This window comes from Trachypithecus francoisi, unplaced genomic scaffold (assembly GCF_009764315.1).
Source record: "Trachypithecus francoisi isolate TF-2019V2 unplaced genomic scaffold, Tfra_2.0 Lachesis_group15, whole genome shotgun sequence".
Taxonomy (NCBI): Eukaryota; Metazoa; Chordata; class Mammalia; order Primates; family Cercopithecidae; genus Trachypithecus; species Trachypithecus francoisi.
In genome coordinates this window covers 3,530,889-3,552,844 of record NW_022681460.1, presented here as the reverse complement: position 1 = coordinate 3,552,844, position 21,956 = coordinate 3,530,889, and the positions used below count along the sequence as shown (strand labels likewise).

Here is a 21,956-nt window from a genome sequence, read left to right as displayed (position 1 = left end):
AATATTAATTTGTGTGTGAGATTTATCCTTTTCATTTAGAACCAAACAGTTTTTTTAAGTGTGTAATTCAACTATCAACTTGAAAATTTAAAGTAAGTCATCTTGCCTTTATCAGAGCACAAAAATAAATGCATACTTTGCCCACACTGTTTTGATTAAATGCTCAAGATCCAGCTCACTGAAGGCCTTTGCATGTTTGCTGATTTATTTTCAGCCATTTGGCTAGTCTGACAGACTCTATCATGGAACATTGTAACAACTGGAAAAATTCTCTTTCATATAACTCAGTTACCATACACTCATTATCTGAAGTACACTGTGAAGTGACATACAATTTTTTTTCCCTATCTTCTTCCATTTCAACTTATCATGGCCATTATTTTGAAATAATTTTCTAGAACACAGGCTGTGCAGAACAGGTGACTGAGACCTGAACCATTCACCATCCGAATTTTCATTAAGAGTGGTTCTCTGTACTCAAGGGTGATTCAACGCACAGAGTGAGGGTCCGTGAATCCTAAGGCCACTTCACTGCCACATCGATGAACCAGGAAGACGGACATCACTTCCATTTCATTTTGTTTTAAAAAGCTTTCTTCTAAACTTAACTTATAACTTTCCTGAAAATTACACACAAAAATATTACTAAGTTAACCTTTCTACCTAAAATTTGATGGGTTGTAATCTGAATTATAAATTGCAACATTGAAGTGGGATAGAGAAAATAATTACCTTCAGTTAACATAACGTTAATAAAAGGAATTCACTTCATGTTATTAAAAAAGCCATGATTTTAAAAGCTACCTTGAATTGAACATGACATTTAGGTCCTAGGCTCAGCTTCGGCTGAATTTAAAGGCACCTCACCCTGACTGGGGTCTCAGCCTCACATGCTAAGTCTCACTTTCTCTCCTCCCTAAGTCATAGGCATGAGATCATCATCTTAGAAGACATCTTTTTTTTTGAGATGGAATCTTGCCCTGTCACCTGGGCTGGAGTACAGTGGCGTGATCTCGGCTCACTGCAACCTCCACCTACTGAGTTCAATGGATTCTCTTGCCTCAGACTCCCAAGTAGCTGGGATTACAAGTGTACGCCACTGTGTCCAGCTAAATTTTGTATTTTTAGTAGAGATGGAGTTTTGCCAGTTCAAGGCCAGGCTGGTCTTGAACTCCTGACCTCAAGTGATCCACCTGCCTTGGCCTTCCAGAGTGCTGGGATTACAGGTGTGAACCACTGTGGCTGTTCTCTTTTTACTTAATGTATTTCAAGACAGGAGCACAATTTCCTTAAGCAATATTCTCTCCTGTCTGATATAGACCAATTCTTAGATATGCAAGCATTTGACTTCGTTGAGCCTCAGAAGAGAAAATTTGTATCTTTTTTTTTTTTTTTTTTGAGACAGGGTCTCACTCCCCCGTCACCCAGGCTGGTTATCACCCTAGCTGATCACAGCTCATTGCAACCTTGAGCTCCTGGGACCACAGACACACAATACCACATCTGGCTGACTTTTTAAATTTTTGGTAGAGACGGCATTTTGTCACGTTACCAGGCTGGTCTCGAACTCGTGGACTCAAGCAATCCACCCACCTCAGCCTCCCAAAGTGCCAGGATTACAGGCATGAGCCATTGTGACTGGCTGAGAAACGTTTTCAAGCCAAGTAATAAATATCACATAGGTTAGAAAACAGGCTTATAAGGTAAATTCCACTTGCTTTCATTTTTTTATATATTGGAGAAAGGCACCAAAAATGCCGTCACAGAATCATATCTCATAAAAGGTTGTTCAAACTGCTCAGCCCCATAAGACAGATTCTGTTATCTTGCTTCCCACACAGTTTCCACTTAGAGCGATTCATTACGCTCCCCACACCCACTCAGACAGCAATCAAGACAGCAATCAGAGGCTGGGACTTACCAGAAGCGGCTGCGATTGGGAAACGAGTGAATTACATCAGGCCAGTATGCCTTCATTTCTGGCAAAAGATCCTATGCATTAAAATAAAAAAATAAATAAAAGAAGTCTATGCAGGATCTTAATAATAAACTCCAAACTCAGAAGATAAATTTGATAAACTGACACATTCAAAGAATTGAGCTCTGCTAATTAACAATACTTGGGTGAGTAAAATAACCCTATACTCATTTTGTACAAAGTGTTTGTTCAGATATATCTACAAGTGCAATTTGAGTAATCATAAAACTGCACACGAAAATACAAGCTCTTACAGGTGAAGGGATACAGTGTACATCCAAACAATGGAATATTTGCAGCAACAAAAACCAATGAACTAGCAAGCCATGGAAAGCCACTGGAGGAACTGGAAACATATATTGCTGGTGAAAGAGGCCAATCTGCGGAGGCTCCATACTATACGGTTCCGATGATGTGACCATTTGGAAAAGGGAGTCTTAAGAGACAGAAAGGAGATTTGCAGTTGCTAGGGGTTCAAGGGGAGGAAAGGAGGGGAGGTATGGCTCAGGGGGTCTGAGGCCAGGGGCGGCTCTGCATCGCACTGGGTGGGACTTGCTCTTCTGCATTTGTCCAAAGCCACACAACTGCACAACACAGGAGTAAACCCTAATGTTAATGCTAAACTTTATTTAATAATGAAGCATCAGTATCAGTTCATTAATTGTAACAAATGTAACACACTAGAGAAGATGTTAATGATTGGGAGATTTGAGGGGAAGGGTGTGAACTGCCTGTAATCTCCATCCAATTTTTCTGTAAACCTAAAACTGTTCTAAAAACAACATCAGCCGGACGTGGTGGCTCACGACTGTAATCCCAGCACTTTGGGAGGCTGATGCAGGCAGATCAGGAAGTCAGGAGATCAAGACCCTCCTGGCCAACCTGGTGAAACCCCGTCTCTACCAAAAACACAAAAATTAGCCGGGCATGGTGGCACATGTCTGTAATCCCAGCTACTCGGGAGGCTGAGGCAGGAGAATCACCTGAACCAGAGAGGCAGAGGTTGCAGTGAGCCGAGATCGAGCCACCGCACTCCAGCCTGGCGACACAGTGAGACTCCGTCTTAAAAAACAAACAAACAATAAACCATCAATTAAAACAAACAAACAAAGGACAAGCTCTTCTTTTCCCAGAGAAGAGCTTGCGTGAGCTGGACAGCCTGGGCTCCACGCTGCACCGGTCACGCTAAATTCAACGGAACTGGAGTTTACTTTTCAATTTCTACACACCCTCTACACCAAAAAAAACCAAAATAGTCAGTAAAAAGATGCTGAACAAACTTCGGATAACTTCATTTTTCTTCCCTTTCTCCTGTTTTCCAGCACCCTATATGAGGGTTCTTTCCTCAGCCCATTTGTAATGTGGCCCCACCCCACAGCCCCCGCCCATGTGGGCGCAGCTCTGACCCCCTGCAGCCCCCAGCCAGCCTCTCCTGCCCCACCATGCTGGCTCCAGCCCCACCAGCCCCCGGGATGACCTAGGCCATGATATGATTGACTCTGCAAACTGGGCTACTTCCATTTGGGACAATGCAAAGTTGGATCCACCGCTACACAACGAGGAAGCCAGGACTACTCTGAGGAGTGGCGGCTCAGGCCACCACAGACCCATGACCCGCCGCCCCCCACCCAAAAGGCGATTCAGCCTTCCTGTCCTGGATGCCTCGGGGATATGCAGTCCCATGGTGCCTCTGCACCAATCTCTCCTCTCCTGGGTTTCCGCCTTTCCCGGCTGTAGGCACACATGCCCCTTTTCACCTGGTTGTTATCACGGGGCTCCACCAGCACTGCCCCCTCTGCCCATCAGGCCCACACCTGTCAGCGCTGTCCCCTTAGCCCACCCACATCTGTCAGCCCTGCCCCCTCACCCACCCACACCCACACCTGTCAGCCCTGCCCCCTCACCTTCCCAGGTCCACACCCGTCAGTCCTGCCCCCTCACCTACCCATGTCCACACTTATCAGCCCTGCCCCCTCACCCACCCACACCCACACCTGTCAGCCCTGCCCCCTCAACCACCCATGTCCACACCTGTCAGCGCTGCCCCCTCACTCACCCACACCCACACCTGTCAGCCCTGGCTCCTCAACCACCCATGTCCACACCTGTCAGCGCTGCCCCCTCACTCACCCACACCCACACCTGTCAGCCCTGGCTCCTCATCCACCCATGTCCACAGACCCATGCACATCCCTCCACCTGTCATTTCGATTCACCATCCTCATGCTAATTATGTCTAAAGCCACCTTTCCTCTGACCCTGAAGATCCTCTGTGTCACCACCTGGAGGTCTCAAGAGCATTTCAAACTCAACATATCCTGAAGTGGCCTCTTCATCATGCCTCCCCAGAGCCCATTCCCTGCAGTGAGTCCTGGAGGAGAGGAGGAGAGTCTGTGTGAGGAGCTAGAGACGGCACCAGGCTCGGGGGTGTCCCTTCTAAGTCTCATGGCAGTGCCCAGCCTCTTGGCTTATCCCACTGAAGGTCTTCATGGGGAGGAAAAAGAAAACAATTCCATACAGATTAGAACTTGTGGGCTGGGTACGGTGGCTCACACCTGTAATCCCAGCACTTTGGGAGACCAAGGTGGGTAGATCACCTGAGGTTGGGAGTTCGAGACCAGCCTGACGAACATGGGGAAACCCTGTCTCTACTAAAAATACAAAATTAGCTGGGTGTGGTGGCACATGTCTGTAATCCCAGCTACTCGGGAGGCTGAGGCAGGAGAAGCACTTGAATCTGGGAGGCGGAGGTTGTGGTAAGCCAAGACTGCACCATTGCACTCCAGCCTGGGCAACCAGAGCGAAACTCTGCCTCAAAAAAAAAAAAAAACAAAAAACAAGAACTTGTGATGGATTTGCAACTAATGACCTTGGGGAATGTACCATTCCTAGGAAGGACCCACAACTTCCACAAATTCTTCCATTCTACTGCATATTTTAAAGAAGGCCCCAGTTACCACCGCCTCCCTGGGTCCAGGACCAGTTACCCTGACATACACTGGTTACACACAGGAACTGTTGGCACCCCTAAGGAAAGATGAGGGAGTGCGTACAAGTGAAGACTCTGTTATGCCATATGAGGTATAGGTATCTCAAAGGAACGCCTCTGCTAGTATCTCTAATAAATTCCCACCCTGTGAGTTTTCTTTAATCAAGCTCTTGTACTGGAAAGGCCCAGCATGTCCACCCTGCTCAGAAACCCGTCCACCCTGCTCAGAAACCCGTCCACCAGATAGGACAGCCCCAGGCCTGGGCTCTCTGAGCCTCAGCTGTCTGGAGATGCCTGGCAATATAGCACACCAACCGGATTCCCACGTGAGCCATCTGACCCAGGAGTCCCGGGACCTGGGACGAGGCGGGGCTGGCGGGCGAGTGTCAGGATCTGCACAAGGTTGGCACAGGGGAGTGTGAGGGCTTGCTCTGGTTGGAGCCCCTCGCTCAGGCCCCTCATGCAGTGGCTTGGGCACAAGGCAGGGGAGGGGAGGGAAGGGGAGGGGAAAGGTCAGTTGGTGTAATTTGTGGGGTTGAGATAGCAATACTTACTAAAACAGCACCAAGGGCTCAATCCTGGTGAATACATTCATGACCCCATAATTTTAAAGATGACTTTGAAGATACACTTGTGAAGAAAAGAGTTAATCTAGGTCAACACTCTGCAGTAGAAATATAATTAAAAATCAATACCTTAATCTCTTCTAAATTGAAGGGCCACGATCTATTACATCCTTCACTTTTATCAGGCCTGGAAATTCAAATTTAAAAGAGAAAGTAAGAAATATGAGTCTTGGTTGGGGTGGCTTCTACACGACCTTAGAAAACACTTTCATTAAAGTCTGCAAAGCATAAAAAGAGAAATTCTAATTGGGAATTCCTTATCCCATGCAGGACGCTTAAGAAAGAAGACACGGGTAAGAGTAGTCAGAGTTTGAATTTCTTTAGAAGAGAAAAGAAATTGTGTTAAGAGCATCCAGGAGGAATGCAAACAGGCCGCTGCTTAGTAAAGGAAGTGCCATGGAAGGCCTAGTAGCACCTAGGAGCGGGGGCTCTGGGGTCGCCCTGACTGGGCTGACAGCAACCTCTGCTGCTCCCTAGCACCAGGACCTAAGTAAGCTGCCCCCTGGCCAATCTCCATGCCACAGATCCAGCATGAGAACAGTGAGAGCCTGTTCCTTTCAATGGTGAGGAGGACTCCAGGAGATGACAAATGTAACATGTCAGAAAGTACCTAGCGTATGACAGAAGATCAGCTAGCAGGATTTTCATTTCTTTTTTTTTTTTTTTTTTGAGGTGGAGTCTCGCTCTGTCGCCCGAACTGGAGTGCAGTGGCCAGATCTCAGCTCACTGCAAGCTCCGCCTCCCGGGTTTACGCCATTCTCCTGCCTCAGCCTCCCGAGTAGCTGGGACTACAGGCGCCCGCCACCTCGCCCAGCTAGTTTTTGTATTTTTTAGTAGAGACGGGGTTTCACCATGTTAGCCAGGATGGTCTCGGTCTCCTGACCTCGTGATCCGCCCATCTCGGCCTCCCAAAGTGCTGGGATTACAGGCTTGAGCCACCGCGCCCGGCCTTCATTTCATTTTTAGTAGCAAACGCACTTACACTGTCTAGAACTTTAACTCCATCCTCACACATCTAATTCTGGACATATCAACTCTGACTCTTGAGTGCTGCTTACTCTACAAGGTCACCAACTTCCTAAGACCCCGACCTCTCAGAGCCCCAAAGAGGCGAGGGAGGAGAGTGTCTTCAGGGTCAACAGCTGGACCAGCCTCTGAAACCCGCCTGATTCCATGCACCGGACTGGATGGCATTGCAAAGCTTCATTCCAGCCTCAGAAATGAAACGGCCACGATGAGCAGAGGCACAATGAGAGCATTTGGCAACAGCAAGGGAGAGGACACCACGCAAAGTCTAGGAAAGCCAGGAGCCCCAGAGACAGGAGGTCAAGGTCATCGGAGCAGCGGGAGAAGAAAGTGAAACCCGAGTAGCTACATTCCAACTTAACTTCTTTCCCACCAATCCCCCTTCCTAAGGAACCAAGAGGCACCAATAAAGCTAAAAGGGCCTTTTTCAATCCTGGCATCGAGGCAGCAGGACAAAACTGGTCTTTCAGATGGGGCGACTCGTGCGCCCAGTTCAACGTCACAAGTATGTCCATGTTAAATAGAAAAGAATTAACTAAAGGCAGACAAAACCAGAAAAATAAATTTGAGTGTCTCCGAAATGTGTACAAGAGAGATACACACATTTGTGTATTTTCATGTAGTTATTTATAATAAATCCCAAGAGAAGAACAAAATGAGAAAATTAAAATGTAGTGACCCTAACATGTACCGAGAATCTGTAAACACTATTTTAAAAAGTGTTACTGGCCGGGCGCAGTGGCTCAAGCCTGTAATCCCAGCACTTTGGGAGGCCGAGACGGGCGGATCACAAGGTCAGGAGATCGAGACCATCCTGGCTAACACGGTGAAACCCCGTCTCTACTAAAAATATAAAAAACTAGCCGGGCGAGGTGGCGGCGCCTGTAGTCCCAGCTACTCGGGAGGCTGAGGCAGGAGAACGGCGTGAACCCGGGAGGCGGAGCTTGCAGTGAGCTGAGATCTGGCCACTGCACTCCAGCCTGGGCGGCAGAGCGAGACTCTGTCTCAAAAAAAAAAAAAAGTGTTACTGGCCGGGCGCAGTGGCTCACACCTGTAATCCCAGCACTTTGGGAGGCCAAGGCAGGTGGATCACCTGAGGTCAGGAGTTCGAGACCAGCCTGACAAACATGGTGAAATCCTGGCTCTACTAAAAAATACAAAAATCAGCTGGGTGTGGTGGGGCACACCTGTAATTCCAGCTACTTGGGAGGCTGGAGCAAGAGAATCACTTGAACCTGGGAGGCGGAGGTTGCAGTGAGCCGAGATCGTGCCACTGCACTCCAGCCTGGGCAACAGAGTAAGACTCAATCTCAAAAAAAAAAAAAAAAAAAAAGTGTTATTGTTATATGAAGACAGAATTAAAGAACAAGAGAATCAGTGTTCTGCTAGAAAGACTAAAGATATTTTTACAAGAATCCTCTATTGGATAAACTCCTAAAAATAAGCAAGAATAAATACATTCAAGCTAGGGTGTCCAGTCAGAGAGCCTCTTCTGCCTAAGATTTAATTGTGTGAGACACTTGCCATAGTCCATGTATTGTCCAGTAGTCCGGAGGGTCTCTACAGTCGTTTTGAATTTCCTAGGGAGAAAATATAACAAGAAAATGGTTGACTCTTTATTAAAATACACTTAGAACCCTATTAAAATACATTTAGCAACTAGTTGCAACATATGCCAACGAGATACAGGTACTGTGCTAATAACACAAGCTAAAATCAGTGTTAGTTCATAATAAATTGCTTACAACAACAAATCCATGAGGAAGCTACACTCGGGCTGGATGTTCTAAGCCAATCCTCAAACAACTGACTTAATAGAAACAGCCATTTTTGTTAAGCCATTCCTCAAATATTTGACTTAACAGAAACCGGTGCTTTTATGAGCCGAGCACAGTGACTCACGCCTGTAATCCTAACACTTTGTTTGGGAGGCCAAGGCGGGTGGTTCAACTGAGGTCAGGAGTTCTAGACCAGCCTGGCCAACATGGTGAAACCTCGTCTCTACTGAAAACACAAAATTGGCCGGGTGTGGTGGCAGGTGCTTGTCGTCCCTGTTACTCTGGAGGCTGAGGCAGGAGAATTGCTTGAACTCAGTGAACTGAGATCACACCATTGCACTCCAGCCTAGGTGACAAGAACAAAACTGTGTCTCAAAAAAAAAAAAAAAAAAAAGGCTGGGCACGGTGGCTCATGCCTGTAAACTCAGCACTTTGGGAGGTGGAGGTGGGCAGATCATGAGGTCAGGAGATCAAGACCATCCTGGCCGACCTGTGAAACCCTGTCTATACTAAAAATATAAAAATTAGCTGGGCGTGGTGGCACACGCCTGTAATCCCAGCTACTCAGGAGGCTGAGGCAGGAGAATCACTTGAACCCGGAAGGCGGAGCTTGCAGTGAGCCAAGATCATGCCACTGCACTCCAGCCTGGTGACAGAGCGAGACTCCATCTCAAAAAAAAAAAGCTGTTTTTGTTAAGCCAATCTGATGTGAACACTCTCATTTGCCCAGAGATAATTTACTTAACATATACCCGAAAATACATGTTTAAGGACAAAAGGCTGAGAGTACCCTGCTAAACTAATGCTTGTTCAGGTACCAAGTCCAAATAGATGAGTGAAATAATAAGTATCAAAAAATTTGAAGCCAGAAAAATAAAAAGGTAAGAATAGGACTGTTTGGACGAACGGAGGCAAGATGGCGCACTTCCGGGTTCTTCATCTCCCCCAACTTTTCCCGTGCGCGCGCAAATGCAGCCGACGCCCGGGAAGGTGCAGACCAACTGGGCATGCGCCAGGTGACGTCAATCTGAAGAGACCAAGATTTACCTGGTCGCACCTGCAGAACGCCCCCGGACACGCCCGTGCCCCGCCTATCGCCCTCCCACTCCCAGAAAAGCCGCTGCGGAGGAGTGCCACCCGCGGACTTCCCAGCTTCCCCACTGCGGTGCGGTCGGGACTGTCGGAATTCCGTCCGAGAGCAGCATGGAGAACTCTGGGGGCCTCATTTGCCGGAGGCCAACAGACCTCTCCTTACCCACCTTCTTCCCCTGAAGCTAGGTGACCAAAATAAACTTGCAGTTTTGCTCCTACCCTTGCCTAGTCGCTGGTTCCTTTGCGCCCGCTCTAGTGGTCTTAGAAAAAACAAGTCAAGGAGTACATCCTTAATCACCATCATAAAGATAAAATAATAGAGAAAAAAAACTCAGCTTAGCATTTTTTAAGTACTTTCAAATTGTTTAGCTAAAATGAAGTTTTTCCAAAACAGTTATCCAGAAATATATGTGGGCTATGGGAGCGGATGAAGCACGGGGCATGCCTGGCCCGACACAGTGGGGGCAGTAAAGGAAAGCACAAGTCTGAGCCCAGAGGACCAGCCAGGGCACCAGGGTCCATCCCGCCCAGCGCTCTCCCCAAATTTGCCTTTTGTAGGAGGCAGCTTCAGCTCACGGTCGATCTGGAAAGGAGCGGGGGTCTGGTTCAGCTGAGGGGTGTCAGCAACTGAAAGCCTGAGCAGCAAAAAGGCTGGAAACACAGCAATCTCTAGTATTAGAAATGAGCAAGACTGGGCTGGGCGCAATGGCACAGGCCTATAATCCTAGCACTTTAAAAGGCCAAGGCAGGTGGATCACTTGAGGTCAGGAGTTCAAGACCAGCCTGGCTGACATAATGAAACACCGTCTCTACTAAAAATACAAAAATTAGTTGGGCATGATGGTGGGCTCCTATAGTTCCAGCTACTTAAGAGGCTGAGGCAGGAGAATGGCTTGAACCCAGGAGGCGGTGGTTGCAGTGAGCCGAGATCGCACCACTGCACTCCAGCCTGGGCAATAGAGCAAGACTCCTTCTCAAAAAAAAAAAAGAAATGATCAAGGGCATAATTTGAGCCAGATAAGCGAAATTGCATTTTCACTTGTCAACAGAAAAATCAGTTGAGGAAGTAGAACAGAAAGTCTTTACAGCTAAGTGCTACAGGAAGAAGGTCAGAGGCTAAAACCTGTAACTTCACCTCTGCCGCCCAACTCCATCCCTCAGGGAACCCGGTTCAAAGCCAGAAGCTTGGCTCCTTTCCTGGGGACACTGCAGAGAGCAACGCCTGCACCACGCAGGGCTCTGAGGGCTCTGTACAGCACTCAGTTCCCAGGCCTGCCTGCGTGGAGCTGTGGGAGAGCCCAGGACACTGGGAACCCCAGACAGACCAAGCACCTTTGACACAAGCATCTCATTGGAGAGGGCACCAGGGACGGCCCTCACTGCCTAGGAGGACACCTGGGCTGAAACAGAACCCTTCACCGTGGCTGCCTGGTAGGAAATATACTCCCTAACAAGGATCTTTTGCTACAGATTTTTAAAAAATCTTTTTCTAAAGCCTCAAGGCAAAGATGTGCCTCCAAGCAGATTTACATTAGTGTGCAGGCACACACCCACATTTTGTCATGTAAATGCCTCCCTGAATGCAGAGCAGCCGACTCTCAGGCCCTGGAGGCAGATCCTTCAGTGTGGGTCAAAGACAATGCTTAAGTTCAAGCTCCTCCTCCACGGACCTTGCTGGTCCTTCCTTCCTTAGGAACCAAGGACTCCAGCAATCCCTCACGATATCTCAGAACGCCAGCCACACTCCCAACAACTGAAAGTTGGTGCCAAGCAGCTTCCGGCTCCTCCTGTCCACTGCCCCTACCCCAAGGCAAGGAAACAGCACCAGGAGCGCAACGTTAAGTCTGCAAAACTGAAAACGGGACAGTCTCGTGTATAGAAATGAGCAAGAGCATAATTTGAGCCAGATAAGCAAAATTTCATTTTCATTTGTCATCAGAAAAATCAGTGAGGAAGTAGAAGAGAAAATCATTAACACTCAGTGCTAGAGGCAAAACATAAAGCCTGCGTGCTCCTGACAGAATGTGGCGCTAGCTCAGCAATACGATGAAACACTGTAGAAGTGTGCGAGGCACACCAGGGTCGGCTCGATACACTGAGCAGGGCAGGCCCTGAGGGGCAGATCCAGGCAGCGTCCTGGCTCTGGGTGCTCCAGTGAGAAGAGCCTGGACACTGACGGGACATTGAAGGGATGTAGGGCATGGAGCAAAACAGAGCCAGATGAAGAGGGGCCAGCCTGGAGGGCCGCGGGTACCATGGGTGCCAAGCACAGCAAAGGAGGCAGGGATGCTCTTGGGTCCTCTTCACTCACAGGACATGTTAATAAGATGTTCGATAATGTCCAATACGCGGAGGGATGTGGGGACCAGCCCTACAGGGTCTGTGGGTTTTTCTCCTCGTGTGCAGAGATGAGAGACCGTAGAAATAAAGACACAAGACAAAGAGATAAAGAAAAGACAGCTGGACCCGGGGAACCACTACCACCAAGACGCGGAGACCAGCAGTGGTCCCGAGTGCCTGGCTAAGCTGTTATTTATTGGATACAAGGCAAAAGTGCAGGGTAAGGAGTGAGTCATCTCCAATGATTGATAAGGTCACGTGAGTCACGTGTCCACCAGACAGGGGGCCCTTCCCTGTTTGAGAGAGAGAGAGACCTTACACCATTACTTCGTCTATGCATTTCAAAGACTTTTAGTACTTTCACTAATTCTGCTACTGCTATTTAGAAGGTGTACAGGGTGGAACATGAAAGTGAAACAGGAGCGTGACCACTGCAGCATAGCATCATGGGGAGATGGTTAGGCCTCCGGATGGCTGTGGGCGGGCCTGACTGATGGGACTGGCCTTCCACAAGAGGTGGTGGAGCAGAGTCTTCTCTAACTCCCCCAGGGAAAGGGAGACTCCCTTTCCCAGTCGGCTAAGTAATGGGTGCCTTCCCTAGGCACTGACGCTACCGCTAGACCAAGGTCTGCTAAGTAACGGTTGCCTTCCCAGGCACTGGCATTACCGCTAGACCAAGGAGCCATCTAGTGGCCGTGTACAGGCATGACAGAGGCTCACACACTTGTCTTCTGGTCACTTCTCACCGTGCCCCTTCAGCTCCTATCTCCGTATGGCCTGGTTTTTCCTACGTTATAATTGTAGAGCAAGGATTATTATAATATTGAAATAAAGAGTAATGCTACAAACTGATGATTAATAATATTCATATATCATCATATCTATAATCTATTTCTAGTATAGCTATTCTTGTTTTACATATTTTCTTTTATTATACTGGAACAGCTTGTGCCCTCGGTCTCTTGCCTTGGCACCTGGATGGCTTGCCACCCACAGAGGGAGGAGACAAACTGAGGCTTGCTGTGGGTTGAAACGTGTCCTCCCAAAAGATATATCCCCGTCCTAACCCCTCCTCCCATCTGTGAACATGACCCTACATGGACACAGGGTCTTTGCGGATGTCATCAAGTTAAGATGAGGTGATACCAGATTAGGATGGGCCCTAAATCCAATTACTGGTGTCTTCATCAGAAGAGACAGAGAGACACAAAGCAGAGAACACACTGTAAAGGAGAGGTAGAGATTGGGGTGATGGGCCACCCAGGAATGCAGAGGACCACGGGTCCTTACTAGAAGCTAGCAGAGAAACAGAACAAACTCTCTCAGAGCCCTCCAGGAGGAACCAACCCTTCTGACCCTAGGTTGAGACTTCCCCTTTCAGAACTGTGAGAATAAATTCCTGAGGCTCTTCGCTACCCAGCTTGTGGCACTTTGTTACAGCAGCCCTGGGAAGCTCACACACAGCCCTCCTGGGGGCAGTCTCTGCAGGAGACACCGCCCACCCACCAGAGCAGTGCCCACCTCCTGCACCAGCAGCGTGGGTGCCCTGGACGGGCAGGTGCATGCAAACCCCTCTTCACAGGGCTCCCCAGGTCCCAGGGCCCGTCAAGGCAGAAACACTCACCTCACATACTGTCTCAGGCCAGTGCTGAACCATAATTAGCTTTTTCCACTCATGGTTGTCACTGTCAAAACACAAGAAACATATTTTTCAAGAACTTTTTTAAAGTTACAGAAAAAATTCATCCACCCATCCATCCCTTCATTCATTCATTCAGCATTGAGTGCCTGTGGGACAGGGAACACTGCCTGCCCTGCTGCTGCGCACACTCCTGTGAGGAAGGTGGTAAACCCCTACACTAAGAAGGCACACATGGTGGTATCCAGTGCTGAGTGGCAGTGAACATGAATAGGAGAAGGGGAGGAGGGGAGAGGAAGGGAAGCAGAGGCAGGGCAAGTTAGGAGGGCAGCCAGGGAGGTCCTCCCTGAAGGGAAGCCACTGAGCCACGAAGCACCTTTCTCCTAAGGATGCTCAAGAGAAATGCAGACCCACGATCCCTCCCTTGCATTCGTGAAACCCATAAAAGCTTGAAACCTGGCAGTTTTTTGTAATTCACTCGGCAACAAAACATAACCTCAACTAGCATAACGCTATTTATCGTCACTACCCCGACTCAGTTTTTAGACTTCACTTGCTTCTCTGCAGGATGTGTCCTTTGAGTTTAGGGTGCTACTTCAGATGCCACCAGGACTGTTAACTGGAGCACGGTATGTGCACTGCATCCTGAATGTTATCCAAGACATGGTATGCACGCAGCACTGCATCACATGTGTTACCCAGAACACAGGGCCACACTAGATCACAAACCTGAACACTGTGAAACTCATCTGACTCTAAGACCTCACAGAAGCCACTGTGGAGCTTCAGCTTATTCATGGCAGGAGGCCTCTAGCCAGATCTGCAAGACTTAACAACGAGACTAAGTAAAATGTGCAGCTTGCAAAAAATGCACATGGAAAAAGCCAGCAGCAACACAGGAATATAAGTCAAGCAGACACTTCAGGATAAATCAAATTTTAGAAGAGAAGATTCCAAGTAAAAAGATCAAGTTGTTACACATTAGCTTTTGTGAATAATTGAGTCCTGTTGAATTTGTATAGAATTTACAATTAAGATGGTATGAAAACTTAGTTGTACATTGGAACTAATTATGCCAGCTCTCAGTACAAAAGGAAAAAAGGGTTCAAGCACGGTGGCTCACACCTAGAATCCCAGCACTTTGGGAGGTGGAGGCGGGCAGATTGCTTGAGCTCAGGAGTTCAAGACCAGCCTGGGCAACATGGTGAAACCCTGTCTATAAAAATTAGCCAGGTGTGGTGGCATGAACATGTAGTCCCAGCTACTTGGAAGGCGCTAAGGCAAGAGGATAGCTTGAGCCCAGGAGGTGGAAGTTGTAGTGAACCCAGATTACATCACTGCACTCCAACCTGGGCGACAGAGCCAGACCTTGTCTCAAAAAAAAAAAAAAAAAAAAAAGGATGAGCTGCAGGGTGAGAATCAAAGCTGGGAAAAGCATTAAAGACTTTTTTACCCTTGGGTGCAAAAACCTTATTTTACACAGATGGAAACTGAGGCTGGAAAGCTTAGCAATGCCCAGGAAGATGAGACTATCAATATGCTTACAACAAAACTACCAAGACTCAGACATCCGTAACAAACTCTCCATCCACAACCAGGCAAAGAGTGGTGTGAGTGCAGGAGACCCCCTCCCACACACACGCCCCCCTCCCCTATTCATGGAGAAAGTAATGGAGAAGCTAAAGAAAGTCTAAGAAGAAACAAAAATCACCAAGGTCTCAAACCCAGTTAGAACTTGGGAAAATACCCGCCGATCTGTGAAGCCCAGGTGGTCTGAATCCACCACATTCTCGCAAATCTTGCCTGCTCAAGGTTGTCCCATTATATCAGCTGCATGAATTATGGGGTGGGATGGGGGATCCACATACGACAGCCTGTTTTATGCTAACGTTTACTTCCAGTCAGACATCATTCCAAGTACATTCTGTACCTTAACTGATTTCTCCTGAAGCCAACTCTGTGAGGCAGACTGTTACTATTTCTACTTTACAAAAGAGGAAACTGCAGTGCAAAGAGCTGAAACGTCCCACACCTGGGTGTGAACTAGCAGTTTCCACTCAGCCAGCACCCGTCAGCACGCCACAGACTTCCCCAGCCACAGACTTCCCCAATGAGAGGCTCTGACCCTCATGGCCAATAAATAAGGACATAAATGTAGCTCTTTTTCAGAAAATACATTTTCTGGAACATTGAAATATAATGCTACCTTTTAATGTATATGATTAAAAAAGAAAAAATCTACAAAGGTATTTAAAAAGTAAAACCCTGGCCAGGTGCAGGGACTCACGCCTGTAATCCCAGCACTTTGGGAGGCCGAGGCGGGCGGATCACCTGAGGTCAGAAGTTCTTAAATACAAAATACAAAACTTAGCCAGGCGTGGTGGTGGTGTGCGCCTGTAATCCCACCTACTTTGAGGCTGAGGCAGGAGAATCGCTTGAACCCGGGAGATTGAGGTTGCAGTGAGCTGAGATCAGGCCACTGTACTCCAGCCTGAGTGACAGAGCAAGACTCTCTCTCTCAAAAATAATAATAATAATAATACATAAATAACAAGTAAAACCCACCTTTTCAACACCTTCTATGTAAGAAATCCTTTTATTAACCCGATCGTTACCCAAATAGAAGAAAAAAATATGGTATTCAAATATTGGTATCTTCCACAGAATTCAAGTTGGAATTCTTTGCAGCAACGCCTGTTTACCCCTAATTAATCTGGGCGGCTGCCCCCCCAACCCCCGCGCGCGCGCGCACACGCACACACACACACACACACACACACACAGAGACAGGGAGGGTGAGCCAGGGTAAGAGATTCAGAACAGGACACTCAAAAAGAGGAAGAACAGTCGTTTCACCACCCGCTGCAGTGGAAGCTAAAATTAAGCGTCCCCTCCACGACTTCGACCTCTGGGAGAACTTCGAGTGCAGGAACCATGCTCCACCAAGCCTGCCACCTGCTCTGTCGCGTTCTAGGCTGGGAGTTGTCTGTGGGACCAGTTTCCGGTCCTGCTCCAGGCCAGAGTGTACCCAGAACCTCACCCTACCCCCTACTCCTTCCCAGGGGTCACCCCGGGGAGTGCTCAGGGCTCCCCCCCAACCCACTTCTTCCCAGGAGTTACCCCGGAGCGTGCCCAGGGCTCCCCCCAACCCACTCCTTCCCAGGGGTCACCCCGGAGCATGCTCGGCTCTCCCTGCCCTCCCCAGTCGCTGCTTGGGGCTCAGCGAGCGCCGACCCCGAGAGTAGCAGCCTGCACCCCGTGGAAAGCTCTAGGGCCCGGCTCCCACGCTCCCCACTTTACCTCGCAAGATAACTCACCGCAGGCGCTTGTCCGCACCGCCCAGGCAAAGCAACGCCAGGTAGAGGCAGCCCAGCAGGGCCCCGCGTAGGGCTGCAGGTCGCATGGTGCTGACTTGCGGAGAGGACGCGGCCTGCTGCCGCTCCGGCCCCCACTTTCCACCTGTGGCCCGAGGAAGGCTTCCGGGGGAAAAGCTGTCTCCGAGACCCCGCGCCGCTGCGCTCCCTCCGCTGAGCAGCGGCCGCCGGGTGCGCCCGGGGCCCTGGGACGGCCTGAGCCAGTGACTCGCGGGCCCCTCGCCGGGCTCTGAAAATTGCAGCAGCAACCCTGGCGACCCAGGCCCCTTGGAGCTCCCCTTCAGGTTCGCGCACCAAGCGCGCACGTCCCGGGCCCACCGCGACCCCAGCTCCCTCGCGCCACAGCCACCGTCCGCCCACGACCACGGTCAGTGGCGTCCAGCCTAGCCCACACGAGGACGCCCTGTTGGCCCGCACCGGAGCAGAGAGCCACGCCCCCAGTACGGCACGCCCCCGCCGGCGGACACGCCCCCCAGAACGCCACGTCCCTGCCCGGCGTTCACGCCCCGCCCCGCCCCGCGGCTGGCCCGGAGAGGCAGGGGTCAGAGCAGGTCCGCGGGCCTTGCGGGCGTGTCAGGCAGCTGTGTTCCTTCGCCACGCAGGCACCCCGCGCCTTCCCACGCAGCTCTGCGCCACTCCCCAACTCCCAGGTCGGAGCTAGCCTGGACCACCAGTGAGGACCGCCCTCGGGGAGACAGCCTGTGTCTGCGCCACCCCCGCCAGCAAGTGGATGTGCGGGCCCCAGGGTCACCCGGCGCTCCAGGGACAGCCATCATCTGCGGCCCGCACGCCGCATCCGCTCTCAAAAACTGCGCCCTGCAAGCTGCCCGGGACCTCCTGACTGCAGACGGTGCTTGGCCGCCCCGGCTCCCCGCAGCCTCCGGCCTCCTCGGCTCACCACTGAGCAGCCCGAGGGACGGCTCCAGAATTAGGAGGGGACCTACTTGGGCCACTGCCCTGGAAACCTCTCCGGTCTCCCCGTCCTAGGTGCTGGGAGCACCAACATTCCTAGAAGGGCCTGGCCCTCACCCAACCCTGGGCGTCACCTGTCCCTCCCCGCGGGCCCCAGGAGCCCGGAAGGCATCTCTGTGGGGTCCGCAAAGAGCCGCCTCGGGGCGCGACCTGGGAAGTCCTCTTGTGAGGGATCCCCTCCTAGAGGGGCGGGCCACCCCCCACGGATGAAGGGGGCTTCATGGCAGCTCCACCTTGGCGCAGCCAGGCCCAGTCCCAGAGGCCCGGACTCCTCCCCCGGCACCCTGGCCTTCCCAACCCTTCAAAGGCGCGGGTTCCCCCGCACCCGCGCCCCGTCCACGGACTGTGCACCCGAAAGTGTCTCTGCAGGTGTTTCTCCTCTCTGCCTTCCCCACCCGCACACCCACGGCTAGTTAAGGCCATTCCTATTTACATGTCAAGTAAACTGCAGCTTCCTCGGAGTCCTCTGCCACTGGTAACTGTCTAAATAGCAGGTGGGCCTGTAGCCAGCTCTCCCACAGGCCTGGACCTTGCCTGCATACATCACCATTATTTGAAACAAAATATTGAAATAATTATTCAGGGGCCGGGCGCGGTGGCTCAAGCCTGTAATCCCAGCACTTTGGGAGGCCGAGGCGGGCGGATCACGAGGTCAGGAGATCGAGACCATCCTGGCGAACACTGTGAAACCCCGTCTCTACTAAAAAATACAAAAAACTAGCCGGGCGAGGTGGCGGGCGCCTGTAGTCCCAGCTACTCGGGAGGCTGAGGCAGGAGAATGGCGTGAACCCGGGAGTCGGAGCTTGCAGTGAGCTGAGATCCGGCCACTGCACTCCAGCCCTGGCGACAGAGCAAGACTCCGTCTCAAAAAAAAAAAAAAAAAAAAAAAAAAAAAGAAATAATTATTCAGTTCATATCTGTCTTTCCCTCTAGGCTGCAAGGCGAGACCCGTGTCTATTTTGCCCACCTTGAGTCCCCTCCACTGAGCACAGTGGATGGGGGACAGTCGGTCCTCAATAAAATGCCACCTGTGGAACAGATGGGGGACGGCCCACACCTCCTTAGCTCCTCCAGGACCTCCTACAGGTCATGGTGTTATTCTTGTTCTCCTTCTCCTTAATGACTTCTTTCTGGCTCCTTTCATTCCTTCCTCTCAAGGATATAGGCACAAGCCACAGTTCTTTTTCTCTTTTCTTTTAAACTAAAAAATAATTTTCTTAAAACAAAAGTACTTCCCAGAATCCTCATTTTCCCTTAAATCACAGTCTAGTCTGTTTAAACATCCCCTTGTCAAGCGGGGCTGTTGTGACCACTGCCAAATATAAAGCAAATCTGTATTCAGGGAGAGGCGGCGTTATGAGGAGCATTATTTTAGTCTCTACTAAAAATACAAAAATTAGCTGGGCGTGGTGGCATATGACTGTAATCCCAGCTACTACCGAGGCTGAGGCAGGAGACTCACTTGAACCCGGGAGGCAGAGGTTGCAGTGAGCCGAGATCGTGCCAGCCTGGGCTGTACTCCAGCCTGGGTGACAGAGTGAGACTCCGTCAAAAAAAAAAAAAAAGAATGAAAGAAAGAAAACAGAACGAAAGAGAAGAAAGAAAGAAAACAAAGAGAGAGAAAGAACGAATTGGGAATGGAGAAGTGGGATGAGAACCTGCCTTCATAGGACATTAGATCAGAGAAGGTTGACCCCGTGACCAGCCTGTTCTCTCGGGGGACTGACTCACGCTAAGATGAGGCTCAGCCTCTGGGGCAAGAGAGGAGCCTCACCAAGTTTGCTTAGCAAGTGTGTTATTCCTATTGATCGACTCATCATTGATGATCTGTGTCTGCCTTTGTCCGCATCCGTCACTCTTATCACTCTTATCTATGTCATGTGGGGAAGAAGGGGGTCTCTTGCAGGAAGCCATTTTCCAGAACTCTCAAAGAGGGAATTTTTAATCGGATCACAGGGCTCAGATAAATTCAGCAGCGTCCTACCCAGCCTGAAGGAGCCACCCAGACATTTCCTGTTGCACTTCCTTGTTTATTTTCGACACAGCTCTCCCTACCCCTGAGAGTTCCTGTCACCTCCTCCTGTACTGCCCGCTCCTACTCCCCCACCCCTGCATCGGAAGCTAATGAGGAACTTCAGCCCCTCGCTGGCCTGGACCCCACCAAGACCCCAGATCTCATTCCGTATCCACAATTTTACCTTCTTGTTCTTGAAGAAGGACATCCAAATGGAAACGCTCTCAACCCCCCAAAACTTGGGTGTGAACCTGGAGTATCTGTCATCTGTCTTGACTACCTGTCCACCTACCAGGATCCTAAACAGAACCCTACCTAGGGGAGAGGCAGCGGCTGTAAGGGCTGGATTTGGCTCTGGAAGCCGCCCAGCTTTACAGAAACAAAGAGGGCTCCAGCATCAAGCAGGTGGGCAGGGGCCAGAATGGGAATTACATTGGCTCCCACAACGTAGTGTAAATGGGTAAAACTATGAGATTTAAAAGATGCTGCTGGCTTATGTAGAAACATGTCGAGGCCGGGCGTGGTGGCTCAAGCCTGTAATCCCAGCACTTTGGGAGGCCGAGACGGGCGGATCACGAGGTCAGGAGATCGAGACCATCCTGGCTAACACGGTGAAACCCCATCTCTACTAAAAACTACAAAAAACTAGCCGGGCGAGGTGGCGGCGCCTGTAGTCCCAGCTACCCGGGAGGCTGAGGCAGGAGAATGGCGTGAACCCGGGAGGCGGAGCTTGCAGTGAGCTGAGATCCGGCCACAGCACTCCAGCCTGGGTGACAGAGCGAGACTCCGTCTCAAAAAAAAAAAAAAAAGAAACATGTCCTCAGGAGAGGGGAGGGGGACAGGATGGCAACATCCATGTCTATGAACAGATATCCTTAAATCTTTGTTAATTCTGAAGAGACCAAGACACGTTCACCACACAACCTCTTCTTGGCTGTAGCTCCAGGTTTCCTGTTTCTATGCCAGCTTTTGCTGGGTTATGCTACAATAATACACCGCTCCCAAATCTCAGTGTCTCACTTCCACGGAAGTTGGTCGTTTATCATTCATTTGCTCACATTCCATGCTGGCTGTGGGTCAGATGCCACTGTGGTCCCCGGTCTTTTTCACTCTGGAACCGAGGCTGTAGGAACAGCCCATATCTGGTGCTGGCCATTCCAATGGCAGAGCAATGGCACAACTGCACAGTTTTAGGATTCTCAAGTTCTAAAGAGCTTTGTCACACTTGAAAGAATCTCACCTTAAAAACTCCTTTGCATTCTAAATTACTTATTTACTGAGAAAGTGAGGCCAGCTGCTGGGTGTTTCCCTGCCCTTTATCTTCCTCTTCTTCTTCTTTTTTTTTTTTGAGACAGTCTCACTCTGTCAGCCAGGCTGGAGCACAGTCAGGGGCACAATCACAGCTCACTGCAACCTCCGTCTCCCAGGCTCAAACAGTTCTCCTGCGCCAGCCTTCGGAGTAGTTGGGAATACAGGCTTGTGCCACCACGCCCGGCTAATGTTTGTATTTTTAGTAGAGACGGAGTTTGACCATGTTGGTCAGGGTGTCCCAACACATCTGGCTTTGCCATGCCAGCCTGGCCACTGTGGTACACATTTTGTAGAACTCTTTTATTCTGAGCTGTGGCTATGACAAAAGGAGGACAGGAAAGAAACAGAAAAGACCAATCACGTGTTTCTCACAATATAATTTGTTCTTCAAGTGTGACTTAACTAATTGGAATCACAGGGAAAAAAACTTTTTGGAACTGGACAATAAGAATAAATCAGATCAGGCCGGGCGCAGTGGCTCAAGCCTGTAATCCCAGCACTTTGGGAGGCCGAGACGGGTGGATCACCAGGTCAGGATATCGAGACCCTCCTGGCTAACACGGTGAAACCCCGTCTCTACTAAAAATACAAACAATTAGCCGGGCGAGGTGGTGGCGCCTGTAGTCCCAGCTACTCGGGAGGCTGAGGCAGGAGAATGGCGTAAACCCGGGAGGCGGAGCTTGCAGTGAGCTGAGATCCGGCCACTGCACTCCAGCCTGGGCGACAGAGCAAGACTCCGTCTCAAAAAAAAAAAAAAAAAAAAAAAAAAAAGAATAAATCAGATCAAATAGCATGCTATTATGAAATGTGAAGCAAA

The 21,956-nt window shown here is 49.9% G+C and overlaps 1 protein-coding gene across 1 annotated transcript in view; it reads right to left on the bottom strand.

Moving 5' to 3' along the window:
* Positions 1-17,323, bottom strand: part of RNASET2 (ribonuclease T2) — a 28,371-nt gene extending 11,048 nt beyond the window's left edge. The window contains exons 1-5 of the mRNA XM_033234241.1: positions 16,786-17,323; positions 13,454-13,514; positions 8,144-8,199; positions 5,663-5,720; positions 1,922-1,992 (exon numbers count right to left, since the gene is read on the bottom strand). Of these exons, the coding sequence (XP_033090132.1) occupies positions 1,922-1,992; positions 5,663-5,720; positions 8,144-8,199; positions 13,454-13,514; positions 16,786-16,871 (332 nt within the window). The 5' untranslated portion in view covers positions 16,872-17,323. The remainder of the gene's footprint in view (positions 1-1,921; positions 1,993-5,662; positions 5,721-8,143; positions 8,200-13,453; positions 13,515-16,785) is intronic.
* Between the last annotated feature and the right edge of the window lie 4,633 nt (positions 17,324-21,956).